This window comes from Scardinius erythrophthalmus (genome assembly GCF_964197995.2).
Source record: "Scardinius erythrophthalmus genome assembly, chromosome: 17".
NCBI classification, from domain to species: Eukaryota; Metazoa; Chordata; class Actinopteri; order Cypriniformes; family Leuciscidae; genus Scardinius; species Scardinius erythrophthalmus.
The window spans coordinates 7,785,018-7,798,483 of NC_138237.1; the positions used below are offsets into that span (position 1 = coordinate 7,785,018).

At 37.1% G+C, this 13,466-nt stretch overlaps 1 protein-coding gene across 2 annotated transcripts in view; it reads left to right on the plus strand.

The window, feature by feature from the left end:
• Positions 1-13,466, plus strand: part of col27a1a (collagen, type XXVII, alpha 1a) — a 65,620-nt gene that overhangs the window by 12,694 nt on the left and 39,460 nt on the right. For both annotated transcript variants that reach the window (XM_081390950.1, XM_081390951.1), the window contains exons 4-10: positions 1,308-1,361; positions 3,902-3,955; positions 4,813-4,866; positions 5,035-5,088; positions 9,661-9,705; positions 11,431-11,484; positions 12,241-12,285. In XM_081390950.1, coding sequence (XP_081247076.1) covers positions 1,308-1,361; positions 3,902-3,955; positions 4,813-4,866; positions 5,035-5,088; positions 9,661-9,705; positions 11,431-11,484; positions 12,241-12,285 — 360 coding nt within the window. The remainder of the gene's footprint in view (positions 1-1,307; positions 1,362-3,901; positions 3,956-4,812; positions 4,867-5,034; positions 5,089-9,660; positions 9,706-11,430; positions 11,485-12,240; positions 12,286-13,466) is intronic.

Here is a 13,466-nt window from a genome sequence, read left to right on the forward strand (position 1 = left end):
TTCTAGAGCTCTGAGATTCTTAACATAAACACACACAAGCTCACACACTCATCTTCTGTGAGAGCCGCGCTCAATGGAAGTCTTTCATCCCGTGCCGCGTGGCACTGCTCTGGGGGGTGGAGGTGGAGAACCCAACCGATCCTCTGTTTCAGCAACTATGTTGATTCATATGATACTGGTTGAGCGATAGAGTTGGGAGAGATTACCGGAAGAATCCTGATGTTTTTGGCCATTTGATGATATTTGATATGTACAGCATATTATTGCTCTGAAATGGCTTAAATAGATGTTTTTATTCAGTAGGAGGAACCACCTTTTGGACCAGATAGCCATTGTTGCCAAGTAGATTAAGAATGTTTAACTAAACTAAATGTTTAACTAATATATTGAAATACAGTACAAATCTAGATGAAACTGCATTCGCGACCCATGTTTGGTTAAAATATTATGAAGACAATTTTTTTTTTACTGTACAGAACAGATCATTTATATCAATAAATAAAATATAGTAAAAAATAAAATATTGTTTAAATTTTTATTTATTATTATTATTGTTGTTTAAAAATAACATTTATTTTTTTATATGCATATTTAGAAAATATTTTATACATTTTTAATTATTTTATGGTTTATATAAATAAAATGATAATATATACTTTTTTTATATTTTACGAATATTAATATTTATTTATTTTTGTAAATAAATAAATAATTTATATTAATAAATAAAAAATAAAATAAATGTTTATTTATAAAAAAGTATATATTATTACATATACATCAATAAAATATAGCTTATTTTATAAATATAAATATTTAAAAAATATTTTTGATTATTTATTTTATTAATATTTTATATTACTAAATTTGTTTTTTAATTTTATAAATATGACATATTTGACAAAATATTATTTCCCAAACAAATCATTGAATCAGTGTTTTGTACCGATTCACCAAAATGGACAGTTTGATAGATTGACATTTTTATTCTTATGTTCTTGTTTAAATGCTGCCATACTCAGAATAGCGGAGAACTGTAGGATTGTGGGATTGGTACATACCTTCTAAACTACAGAAAAGGACCACAGGGATCTTTTCATAAACGCACATAATACACGCATACACACACACAGTGGGATACAGGATCTACAGGTCTTCTGTAAGTCTGTGGCTCATTATCAGAAAAAGGAAATTCCTTCAAATGACTTCCTGTTTCCTCTTTGCTGTGTTTAGTTTTTAAGCAGGGCCTTGCAGCACTATTAGCACACCTATGCAGCGATTCATAAGTACGCTCTTGTGTTTGGTAGGGAATTCCGGGACCTCCAGGGAAACCAGGGCAGCCAGGGACGAGAGGACCTCGGGTGAGTGTGCATGTGTGTGTTAGACTAAAAAAGCTACTGACCTTCGACCTCAGATATAAACAGGAAGTTTGTAAAATGCAGTGCCTTATAAAATCTCTCACACACCGTTCGCCCTAATGTATTTGTGTTTTATTGGTGCTTTTTTAGTGCGAGTGTCTGGGTTTTGTCTGGTCAGCAGGTCAATCTGACCTCAGAACAATATACAAACCGCCCCTCCGGATCCGTCTGTCACACTCACTTTCGCACTCAATCATTTCAACTTTATTACTCTGTTTTGTCATTTGTGTGTTTTTAATGAAGTTACGAAATCACAACTACAATTCCACCTAGTTTTTAAAGTATTAAAGGGATAGTTCACCCAAAAATATATATTTTTTTCATTATTTACTCTGCCTACTTGCACAAGACTTTTGTTCATCTTTGGAACACAGATAAATATATTTTAAATGAAATCGGATAGATTTCTCTCTCACTATTGAAAGTCTATTCACCCAAAACGTTGACGCTTTAAAACTTCCAATGAGGTTCATTCTCACACATCAAGAAAGTACGGTTGAGCTTCTGCTTATGTTCGCTGATCAATATTTATATGTGAATAAACGCCCTAAATTAAATCTGCTCATCATATAAAGACAACTTGGATTAAACGGCTCAGTTCATTTGGATTATTTTACGGTCTTTGTTTTGAAGTGCAAGAATTTTTGGTGAATAGACTTTCAATGGAGGGACAGAAATATCAGATTTCATTCAAAATAAATATTTATGTTTCAAAGATGAGTCTCATTGGTTTGAAATGACATGAGAGTAAATGATGACAGAAATTTAATTTTTGGGGATTAAAATTTAGTATGTAGATCATCTCACTTATGTAATACACAGATAATAGATGATTTTACATTTTTGGGTGTTTTATCCCTTTGAATAAAGAGTATTTGTGAAGAATCTTGTAGCAAAATCAAACACAGAGAGCCATAGACCCACTAAACTTACCTTGAACTCTGACCTTTGTTGACAGGATCACATGGGTGCGATGTGTTGTTTTAGCAACTGTAGTCAACATGTAGTGTCCGTACGTCAAAGGACCGCCGTGAGGTCACTCTCTGTTGTGTGTGTTTGTGCTGGTGTGAAGTATTTCAGAGCATGTGTTATAAATTCTGACTGCTAGGCCTTGTTCAGCCTGCACTCTTTTCATGTTAAATGTGTATGTTATGTGTGTGTGTGTGTGTGTGTGTGTGTGTGTGTGTGTGTGTGTGTGTGTGTGTGTGTGTGTGATTGTTAGAACAAAGAAGACTTTCAGTAAAGTCAGCCTACATTATTTGCGCTTTCTTTGCAATCTTTGCTTCCTCTTAGTACAAACCTCTGATATATATACCTTTCAAAAGTTTTAATGTCAGTAAGATTTTAAGTTTGATGTCAGTAAGTCTCTCATGCTCACCAAGGCTGCATTTATAATTAAAAATACTGTAAAAACAGTTATGTGAAATATTATTACAATTCAAAAAACCTGTTTTCTATTCGAATATATTTTAAAATGTAATTTATTCCTGTGATCAAAGCTGTATTTTCAGCATCATTACTTCAGTGTCACATGATCCTTCAGAAATCATTCTGACCCCAAACTTTTAAACGGTAGTATATATATTATAATAATTACATATTAACTCCTAATATATATCAATAAATAGTACATTTTAGTACATTTTTACTTTAAATTTTTATTTTTTTTACAAAAAATGTAAGTGTAAAAAAGCCACACAGGCACTTTCATGAACATTTTGAGTGTTTTGAACTAGTTCATTGATGCAAATGTTTGAATAAACTATTTTGTGAAAGTGAATCATATTTTATTGCTTGTCTGGGTGCAGATCAGAGACTTTGGCTCTGTTAATTCTCATGAGTCTGTCACACAGTAAAATTTTATATCAGCTACAGAATAATAATATTTGATGTTTCATCAATATACAATATATCAAACAGCCTCCCCCCAAACACACACACACACACACACACACACACACACACACACACGCACATTCGCTCGGCTTTATGTGGTTTTTACACACATGCATTGCTTTTGACTTTATGCATGCATGGTATCACTCAATCTGTTGGGCTTTCTTATGGACTGTTTCCCTCCAATAACACCCACTGACCTTGACACTCACCGTGACCTCTGACCTCAATCGGGAAGTTGTTTAAAAGAAGAGCTATCAGAACAAGGTCAGGGTCACATGAAAGGTCAAAGTTAAATGCTAAGAATCGGTAGAAACCATCTCAGATCTATTCACTGCATCTGGAACAGAGGAATACACAAGCGTACTCAAGTATGCAAGTATATAAACACAAAAGTGTCTAGCTAGGCGAGATTAATTATATGCATTTTAAGGCAATTGCATTCTCAGGATCGCCATTACTATAGCACCCATTTGCATCTGTGGTCAGCATTCCTTTTTTACAGTGGGTGACCTATTAAATGCTTTTCAGTTTTGATTAATTATTCATTATTAATGTGTATGTTGTATGTATGTTATTTCCTGCAGGGACTCCCAGGACCACACGGCAAGCCAGGTCTACCCGGTCTTCCAGGGTTGAAGGTAAAAACCAACATTTGTCATCAGATAATCTGCAGTTTGTCCCATGCACTGGTCTGCTCATCTCGCTCTGTTCATCCTTCTGTTATGTTCATCACCGCACCACCTGCTGGTACTATTGGCCTGCATACAAAACCCAGACAAGGTTTTGGAAACACAGGCAGTCATACACATGAACACACACACACACACACACACACACACACACACACACACACACACACACACACACACACACACACACACACACACACACACACACACACACACTGTGATTTATTTGAACTCAAGAAAAGCCCAGCAGGTAGTGGAAAGTCTTTCCCAAGATATAGAAAAGAGCGAGGATGAAGTGTAGTTGTAGTATTAAAGAGGGGCAATAAACCAAGACCACTAAACATGCCTCCAAGTTAGGTGTGCGTGTGGTGTCCTGGTGTGTGATTGGTCAGCCCCCTTCATCCCTGTAAATACAACAAAGGTGGTAAACAGCCGAGCAGCTCAGCAGGGTGTTTGTGCAATTGCATGCTCTCTGCTTTCTGTGTTTAATTATTTCAAGAAGTCTTTGAAGACACTCTTGGTTAAGGTGTAACAGCCTGGAGTCAAACTTCCCACATCGTTCTCTCTCTCTTTCTGTCTGTGACACACACATGTACATGCACACATAAAATGTATGAAGATCAAAACAGTCCTGCCTTGTTTTGATCTGATTAGCATCTTCAGTGTTGTTTGCTAAGAGGTGTGCTGTTGCTTTTCTAAGCGACTGGGCCTGGTAGGTGATGAAATACCACTGACATTATCATCGTACGATTTAAACTCTAGTTATCACACTCAGTCTCTTGTTTCTCTGTCATTCTTTCTCTCAGGGGAAAAAAGGAGACCCTGGACTCTCACCTGGAAAAGCACCAAAAGGAGATAAAGTGAGAAAACACATTCACTTGTTCTGATGCACATTCCTCAATGTTATTAACAGCCAAAATATTGTTTTTATTGAGAATAAGGATCTTTGTCAACCTAACAGACACACAAGAGGAGTTAGAGCAGCATCTGAGTGTTTGTGCCTCATGTTTGCTTGTCTGTGTTTATAGGGAGACGTTGGTCTGCTTGGTCCTGTTGGTTTAGTCGGGATGGAAGGCCGGAAGGTAAGATATTCTGAAATGCCTAGAGCTGCATGATTCTGGATAAGTTGAGACTCAAAAAATCAACAGAAAAAAATTCTGTTAAAATAGAGATCACGATTCTCACACAATTCTAAACAAAATAACACGTAAATTGATAGAGGCTCTGAGAAAATGTTAGTTACTACAGTCTATTTAAAAAAAAATTAAATGATTGAATGAATGATTCAATGACTCATAAAGACTTCACTCGTCTCATCACTGGATGAATCAGTGTTTTTGAACTAATCTCTTGAATTAATGATTCAATGACAAATATCTTTTTTAAGTCACTTGACGCCACCTACTGGCGTAACAATGTAATTGATAAGTTGCTTTTAAAAAGGTGATTTACTCTATTTTGATTGCTACCTTAGACATCATTGTTTATATCCAAACTATAAACTTTTATTCCAGAACTTATGTGATCATTTGAATTATTGTAACTCAGAAATAATGATACTGTGTGGTTGAAAAAAAACATGACAACTGCTTTACAGTGCTATATATGACAACTGCTCTCTCTGGGTCAGTGGCAGATTTGAATGCTTGCTGTTTGTGATCTTACTTGTCAAAGGTTTACATCACCAAATCATTGTCATTTAGGAATAAGATCGTGTGGGTGTTTGAATCAAGATCACAATCAATAAGTGCCCCTATTATGCTATTTTAAAGGTTCCTGATTTTGTTTTGAAGTTCACCTACAATAGGTTTACATGCAACCAAGGACAAAAAACACTTACATTTCCTCTGAAAACAGTTTATTCAATGATTTAGTCTCTTCAAACCCCTCCTTTCCACATACTTACTTTGCTCTGATTGGTCAGAAGACCCAGTCTGTTGTGATTGGTCGAATGCTTAAAGCGTGTCACAAACAAAACGCCTATTACCGTATCTAAATTTCAGCTCTTCCTCAGCGCTTGATACACAGTGATACGAACAGTAACAACGGCGTCGGGTTTTCAGTATAAATTCCAGCGCGAGTCCTCATCTTTTGAAGCGCATCAAAGTGGAATCACAGCGCTGAAAACAGCATCTTCTCTACATAGACAACACAAGACAAACTCTTCCAGTCTCAGCTACAACTTCAGTGTTTGAGGGTCAAAGTAGACGTTGTTCACGGGCAGCCAATGAAGACCATAGACTGGCATTATGCAAATGTGTTACATTAAGTAACAGGAAATGAGACTGGAATTACTGACGACTCATTTCAGCAGTTCAGAATTGATTCTTTCTTTTAGGAGACAATAACTTTTTGTCATGCACTTTGATATTTAAAACTTTGCAGACCTGTTACGTTCACAAACAGTACACACTGCATGAAAAGTAATATTTGAAAAAGCATAAGGGAGCACTTTAACAATTAATCGTGCAGCTCCAGAAGCGCTTGAATCATTCTCTCCATTATTTCAGTAATTCTGAACAATGTGCACATTCTATTTTTGCTGTTGAATTGCTGGTTGACATTAGCACAGATGTTTGCCTTCTTGCTTACGAGACCCACGCAAACACTCTGAAACGCTCCCACTCATCCTGGCTCACTGTGTCTTCCGTAGACATGGAAACCCAGTGTAAACATCAGAGGGAATCCCCGATGAGTCGTCTATCACTCCTTTATACTCAACGCACATACATGTCAAGCAGGGCTATTGAGAGTTGTACAGTCGTTCACCATGAGTAACTCTTTGTTACAGCCATTAGTGTGTGTGTGTGTGTGTGTGTGTGTGTGTGTGTGTGTGTGTGTGTGTGTGTTTCGCATCTCAGCTGTGCATGATTATTGTAAGTTTAGACTCTCTGCCAGGCGTTTCACTGTAAGTAATAGCGCTTCCAGCTTCATGTGTGTGTATGTGTGTGTGTTTGCGTTGGAAGGATTCAACAGTGGGAACGCTGGAAAAATCCTGTAGTGGATGCCTGCTTTAAACGATGGTCGTGAGCATGCACATGTAATGTCTAGAGCACCAACAACTAATCAAAACGACAAAAGTCAATTATAAGAGTAGTTGACACTGAGTGTCATTATCAACACTTTATGCACTTTCTTTCTTTTAGACCCAAAAATGATTGCTGGTTTGGGTTGAATGCTGAATGCAATTATTAAAATGCAATTAATCAGAAAATTTTTATATTTGCAGATAATATATATTTGTGTTTCTTTTCTATTAAATAGGATTTAATTTCAGTTCTAAGATGTGGAATATCATGCTTTATTTTATTTTTACTATGTTATTATCCAATTTGTTGCTTTATCATAGAAATAATTAACAGATTAATCGATTTTTTTGAATTGAGTTGTTAGTGGCACGTCTATACATGTGTTGTAAGTGTGTGTGCATGTGTGTTTGTGAATACCTGGCAGGCGGCGTGGTCCATGTGCTTTGTGTTACGTGTCTGTGGCTAGAAATGGAAACATCAGAATGTAGAGCAGAACCTCTGGAAAAACTAATGGCAGCATGTCGTAAACGAGTGAATGAAGGGATGAATGCAGGGATGACGGAACCGAATAATAAACCAAAGCAGCCTGTGATTCTACAGACGGGCCTCACAGATTAAGCAGCTGATCAATAGAATCAGATTCGGCTGTACGCGGTAATAGATGTTCTAGAGCTGGATATTTAACTTCTTATTAGTTATAAGAGAACTAGTTTACTGTTTTAAAGTCAGATTAATGTTATTGCTTTATTAGATAAAAAAATGCAGACAAAAAAGATTCTATTTAGAATTATAGCAAAATAACACATTTTTGTAAGAGTACTGTACAATAACTGTTGATACTGTATGATAACTGTTTAAATACTTGTAAACGTACAACAAAGATCAATGGTACATGTGTGTATCTGTCCGCTGGAATGTCAAGATGGATGTTGGAATTAGAGCTGGGTTTCCCACAAACAAACGTAATGGAAGAAACAGACACTTCTCAAACGCAGAGTGTGACAGGATGGATTTCACTGGTTTGGCAGAGAAGAAAGTGTGTGTGTGTGTGTGTGTGTGTGTGTGTGTGTGTGTGTGTTTCGTAGTTTTATGTTCTTGTTTACATTTCTCTTTAGAATGATGGTACTTCATGCTATCTGTCTGTCTGTCTGTCTGTCTGTCTGTCTGTCTATCTATCTATCTATCTATCTATCTATCTATCTATCTGTCTATCTGTCTATCTTTCAGTCTATCTGTCAGTCTAACTATCTGTCTGTCTGTCTGTCTGTCTGTCTATCAATCTATCTGACTGTCTGTCTGCCTGTCTGTCTGTCTATCTATCTATCTATCTATCTATCTATCTATCTATCTATCTATCTATCTATCTATCTATCTATCTATCTATCTATCTATCTATCTATCTATCTATCTATCTATCTATCTATCTATCTATCTATCTGTCTATCTTTCAGTCTATCTGTCAGTCTAACTATCTGTCTGTCTGTCTGTCTGTCTGTCTATCAATCTATCTGACTGTCTGTCTGCCTGTCTGTCTGTCTGTCTATCTATCTATCTATCTATCTATCTATCTGTCTGTCTGTCTGTCTGTCTGTCTGTCTGTCTGTCTGTCTGTCTGTCTGTCGTCTGTCTGTCTGTCTGTCGTCTGTCTGTCTGTCTGTCTGTCTGTCTGTCTGTCTGTCTATCTATCTATCTATCTATCTATCTATCTATCTGTCTTTCTGTCTATCTGTCTGTCTATCTGTCTGTCTATCTATCTATCTATCTATCTATCTATCTGTCTGTCTGTCTGTCTGTCTGTCTGTCTGTCTGTCTGTCTGTCTATCTATCTATCTATCTATCTATCTGTCTGTCTGTCTGTCTATCTATCTATCTATCTGTCTGTCTGTCTGTCTGTCTGTCTGTCTATCTATCTATCTATCTATCTATCTATCTATCTATCTATCTATCTATCTATCTATCTATCTATCTATCTATCTATCTATCTATTTATCTATCTGTCTGTCTGTTTAACAGATACATGTTCTGTTCATGTTCTCACTGTTGTTAGAAACATCAGAAGTGTGATTCACATGCAACATGAAACATTTTCCCTTAGTTTATCAAATTTTTCTTGCCTGTCTTCTGGCGTACTCGTGAGGTCTCACACTTTACTATATTCCTCCCTCAAACCCTGTCTGTCTCGCTCTGGTCTACCTTTGATGCGTATTTTCCGCTCCGTGTCGACATCTTGCTGTAGTCAGCACAATATTGTGCCTGTAAGACTCATGGGAGCTTGACTCCAAAAGGAAAACTTTAATATCTGTAATAAATATACACATACACACACACACGTTTATTCTCTGAAACCCTCATATGTTGTAAATGCACATGTGCAGAAGCGTACTTTGTTCAACATAAAGGAGTGTGTGGAAAATATTGCACTGCTTTTGCTGATTGACTACAGATGGATCGGGTCAATAATGATGGATCTGTAAAATGCACACTCACTGCGAGAGACGCGTGTTTGTGTGGGTGACTATCCACATCCTTTTTTAGAAAGTGGTTTTTATTCTTTCTTTTGTCTTAGGAGTTTGTGTGTGTGTGTAATGTGTTTACTAAATCACCATGTGTCCTCTTTGTGAACAGGGACAAAAAGGCCATCCAGGACCACCAGGCCTTCCCGGGGAACCAGTGAGTAATACAGACATATAAACACTATTACACAAACAAACAAGCATATAAACAAACATTCAAAGTGTGGGGAGATTCTTGTCTGACTCAAAAACCTACGTCACTAGTCATAACTAATTCAAAGAGGGTTTTACCTCTTAAAACACACACAGAGACTTTCACATGACAAGAAAAAGTCTTTTCAAAGCCCTCTGTGTTATTTAAGGTGAACCGTCCTTACAAGTCAAAAGTTTAAAGAGGGGAAAGACAAACACATACCCAGTGGAAAGTTTTATTGCGCAGTCGTTGTTCTTTCGCAACTCAGGAGACTTAAAGGGTCAGTTCACCCAAAAATGAAAATTCTGTCAGTAATCACTCACCCTCATGTTGTTCCAACCCTGTAAGACTTTCGTTCACCTTCGGAACACAAATTAAGATATTTTTGATTAAATCTGAGAGCTGTCTCACTCCGTCATAGGCTGCTAGGTAATCGATATCTGCCATCCCAGAAAAGTTAGTAAAGACATCGTTAAAATAGTCCAAGTTACTACAGTGGCTCAACCTTAAGTTTATCAAGCGTCAGAACGAAGGGTCACTATTGGCCGACGCTGGTCATGTGTGTGATGCTGGCCAATAGTGAGCCTACGTTCTGACGTACAACCCAGAAGCACTGCGCTGTTACACTATGTGAACTCACTCAGGCCCACACAGAAGAAAATGAAGAGTTGAATAAAGTCGCTATTTTTGTTTGTTTTTGCGCACATAAAGTATTCTCGTCGCTTGATAAACTTGTGGTTGAGCCACTGTAGTCACTTGGACTATTTTAACGATGTCTTTACTAACTTTTCTGGGATGGCAGATATCGATTACCTAGCAGCCTATGACGGAGTGAGACAGCTCTCAGATTTATTCAAAAATATCTTAATTACAGGGTTGGAACAACATGAGGTTGAGTGATTACTGACAGAGTTTTCATTTTTGGCTGAACTAACTAAGTGTGTCATTTCTGTGGCTAGCGTCAATGTAATAGCAAAGATAATGGTTTCAAACAGATTTATGGGACACTCTCCCTATCTGTCATTGGTCAGACAAATAGATAGTTCCTCCCCAAACTGATGCCATTGGTTGAGCAAATTTAGTCCTTGTTGGCAAATGTCATAACTACACACTCGTCCACTAGTAGCCGTCTATTCTGACAAAATGCTGTTGTTGTTTTACTTTATAGAAGAAACCTATAAATTACAAATGTTTCATTAAATTATAGATGTTCTGCCAGTGCCTGATTCACTTGTTCACTTGTAGTTGCACATTAAACAGAGATAGGCGAAAGTATTTTAACATTGAAAGTTTTCAGTTACAGTGTGCTTGAAGTGTCAAAGTTGTCTATAAAATTCTCTACCCAAACACAAGTATTCAAATGTTTATCTATCTATCTATCTATCTATCTATCTATCTATCTATCTATCTATCTATCTATCTATCTATCTATCTATCTATCTATCTATCTATCTATCTATCTATCTATCTATCTATCTATCTATCTATCTATCTATCTATCTATCTATCTATCTATCTATCTATCTATCTATCTATCTATCTATCTATCTATCTATCTATCTATCTATCTATCTATCTATCTATCTATCTATCTATCTATCTATCTATCTATCTATCTATCTATATGTATGTATATACTCTTCTATGTAAATTAGGGTAGCCAGCATTTCTCTTTGTCTTTCTTCACAGGGGGAACAAGGTCCTGGTGGAGAAGCTGGAGCCAAAGGCTATCCTGGCAGGCAGGTGCAGTAGATCTTCCTCTGCTGTGGAGTGTGGCGTGTATATGTGTGTGTATGAGTTTGTTTGTTTGAGTGTGTTTTGCTTTGTTTTTCATTGACTGTTCGTGCAGTTATATAGCTGCAGGGCACAGAGATTGAAAAATAAGTGTTCGTTTATAGGAAATGATGTAGTCGTTCGCTCTGGCCACTGTTCATGTTTTGAAACACTTGTGTTGTTTTCACTGATGGAGTTTTGGATTTAATCAGAATAAAACTCAATGAAATATCCATCCAGAGCCACAAGCCTTTGGTTTTTAACACATATTGAGCTCATTTAAGTTGCTTGTGTTGAACTATATAAATTGGCTATTTGGAATACTTGAATCTGATTAGTAAATCGCTGTCAAATATCACTTCACGGTGATATCACTCCATTTCACTTCACATATTTAATTATTTGGTAGGTAGCTGTGTTATATTTGAGTGTTATACTTACAAGTGATACGAGATCCCTCTGCTTTATGCTAATTATCCATTACTTAATGTCTATAATGTCTATTTTCTGCATGTCAGCCTAAATATTACAATGTCACAGTAGTTTTGTGGATCTGTTTTCTTTATGAAGCCTGTGATAAGTCCATTATAAGTTCATCAAGGTTCTTGTTCTTGTGGGCACACAAGTTTGGATACTTATCAAAAGAAACAAGCTATTAATTTCAGTTCCAGTTTGCCGGTTAAATGATGTGTTACTGAAGTCTGTTTCTCTTCTCTTCTCTTCCAGGGTTTACCTGGTCCAATAGGGCCTGTTGGGCCGAAAGGTGCTCGGGTGTGTACACGTCCTCTTCCCGTTTGATGTGTGATTGCAACTTACAACGCCGTCATTGTGACATTCGAGCTGTCTGAGCGGCCTATGGTTACTGTTGCTAGGTTATTTGCAATGTCTGATCTTTTACAAAGAGCTGGAAATGAAGTTCAGAGTTTTTCTGACATTCTTGTCGACTTATTTGAGTTTTAAAGTCAAGTGATTTGACCTTGACTCCATAAGAGGGATTTTCACTACTACAGCTGGTCTTTTCTTCCGTCTCCCCCTCGTTTTCTGGTTTTCCCTTTTTCTGTTTTTTGAGTCAACAGAGACTCAACCATGACAAATTTGCTGCTGACAGCTGCCCGAGCCATAAGTGTGCATTTATGTGTGTTTTTAGCCTCCTACGGTCACATTAACATGTTCACATGTACAGCCACCTTCATTTATTTTGTTGTCATCTGTTTGATGTATTCAGAAACAATTTATACTTAACTCTCACTGTGCCACTTTATATAGTGTGCTCAGACATACACGCGCTCTAGCTGTTGTGTTTGTAGTTGAGCTGTATTAAAGGCTCTTTATCAGGCTAGACTCCGCCCACATTGGCTGGAATTTCCTGTTTAAAATCAGACTGAGGCCCTGCTGTCTTTAGGCACCACACACACACACACACACACACACACACACACGTGTCGTCCAATGCACATTTGTATAAAAGCACCTTGCATGGAGTTCTGAGCGTAAGTGAATCTGAATGCATATGTTTTCATTGTACCCTGTGTTTGTTTTTGCATGTTGCCATCGATTGTTCCCTGAAGTGAGTGTATGTGCCCTTGGACTACATTGTGGAGGCCAGCACCATGCAGTCCATGGGCATATACACTTACTTCATGGCCTGCATCAACACGAAGACGTCCACTCATCCATCCTAGCACCTCTCCATTCATCTGTACATCCTTGTGATCAAATCATACAGTGGACATCCGTTGGATTGCCAATGATTATATAGACTAAACTGTCTTATATATATATATACATGTCTTAAAGTCTTATTTCATCTGAGGTTTAGTTTTACTACTCAGAAGAGTTTCTATTTAAGTATTAAATTTGTCGCAGATAGTATAAATGGTACATTTTGTGATTATGAAAGAATAGGTCTATGAAATTAATATGGATAGCCTATTAAGCAATAACCTAACACC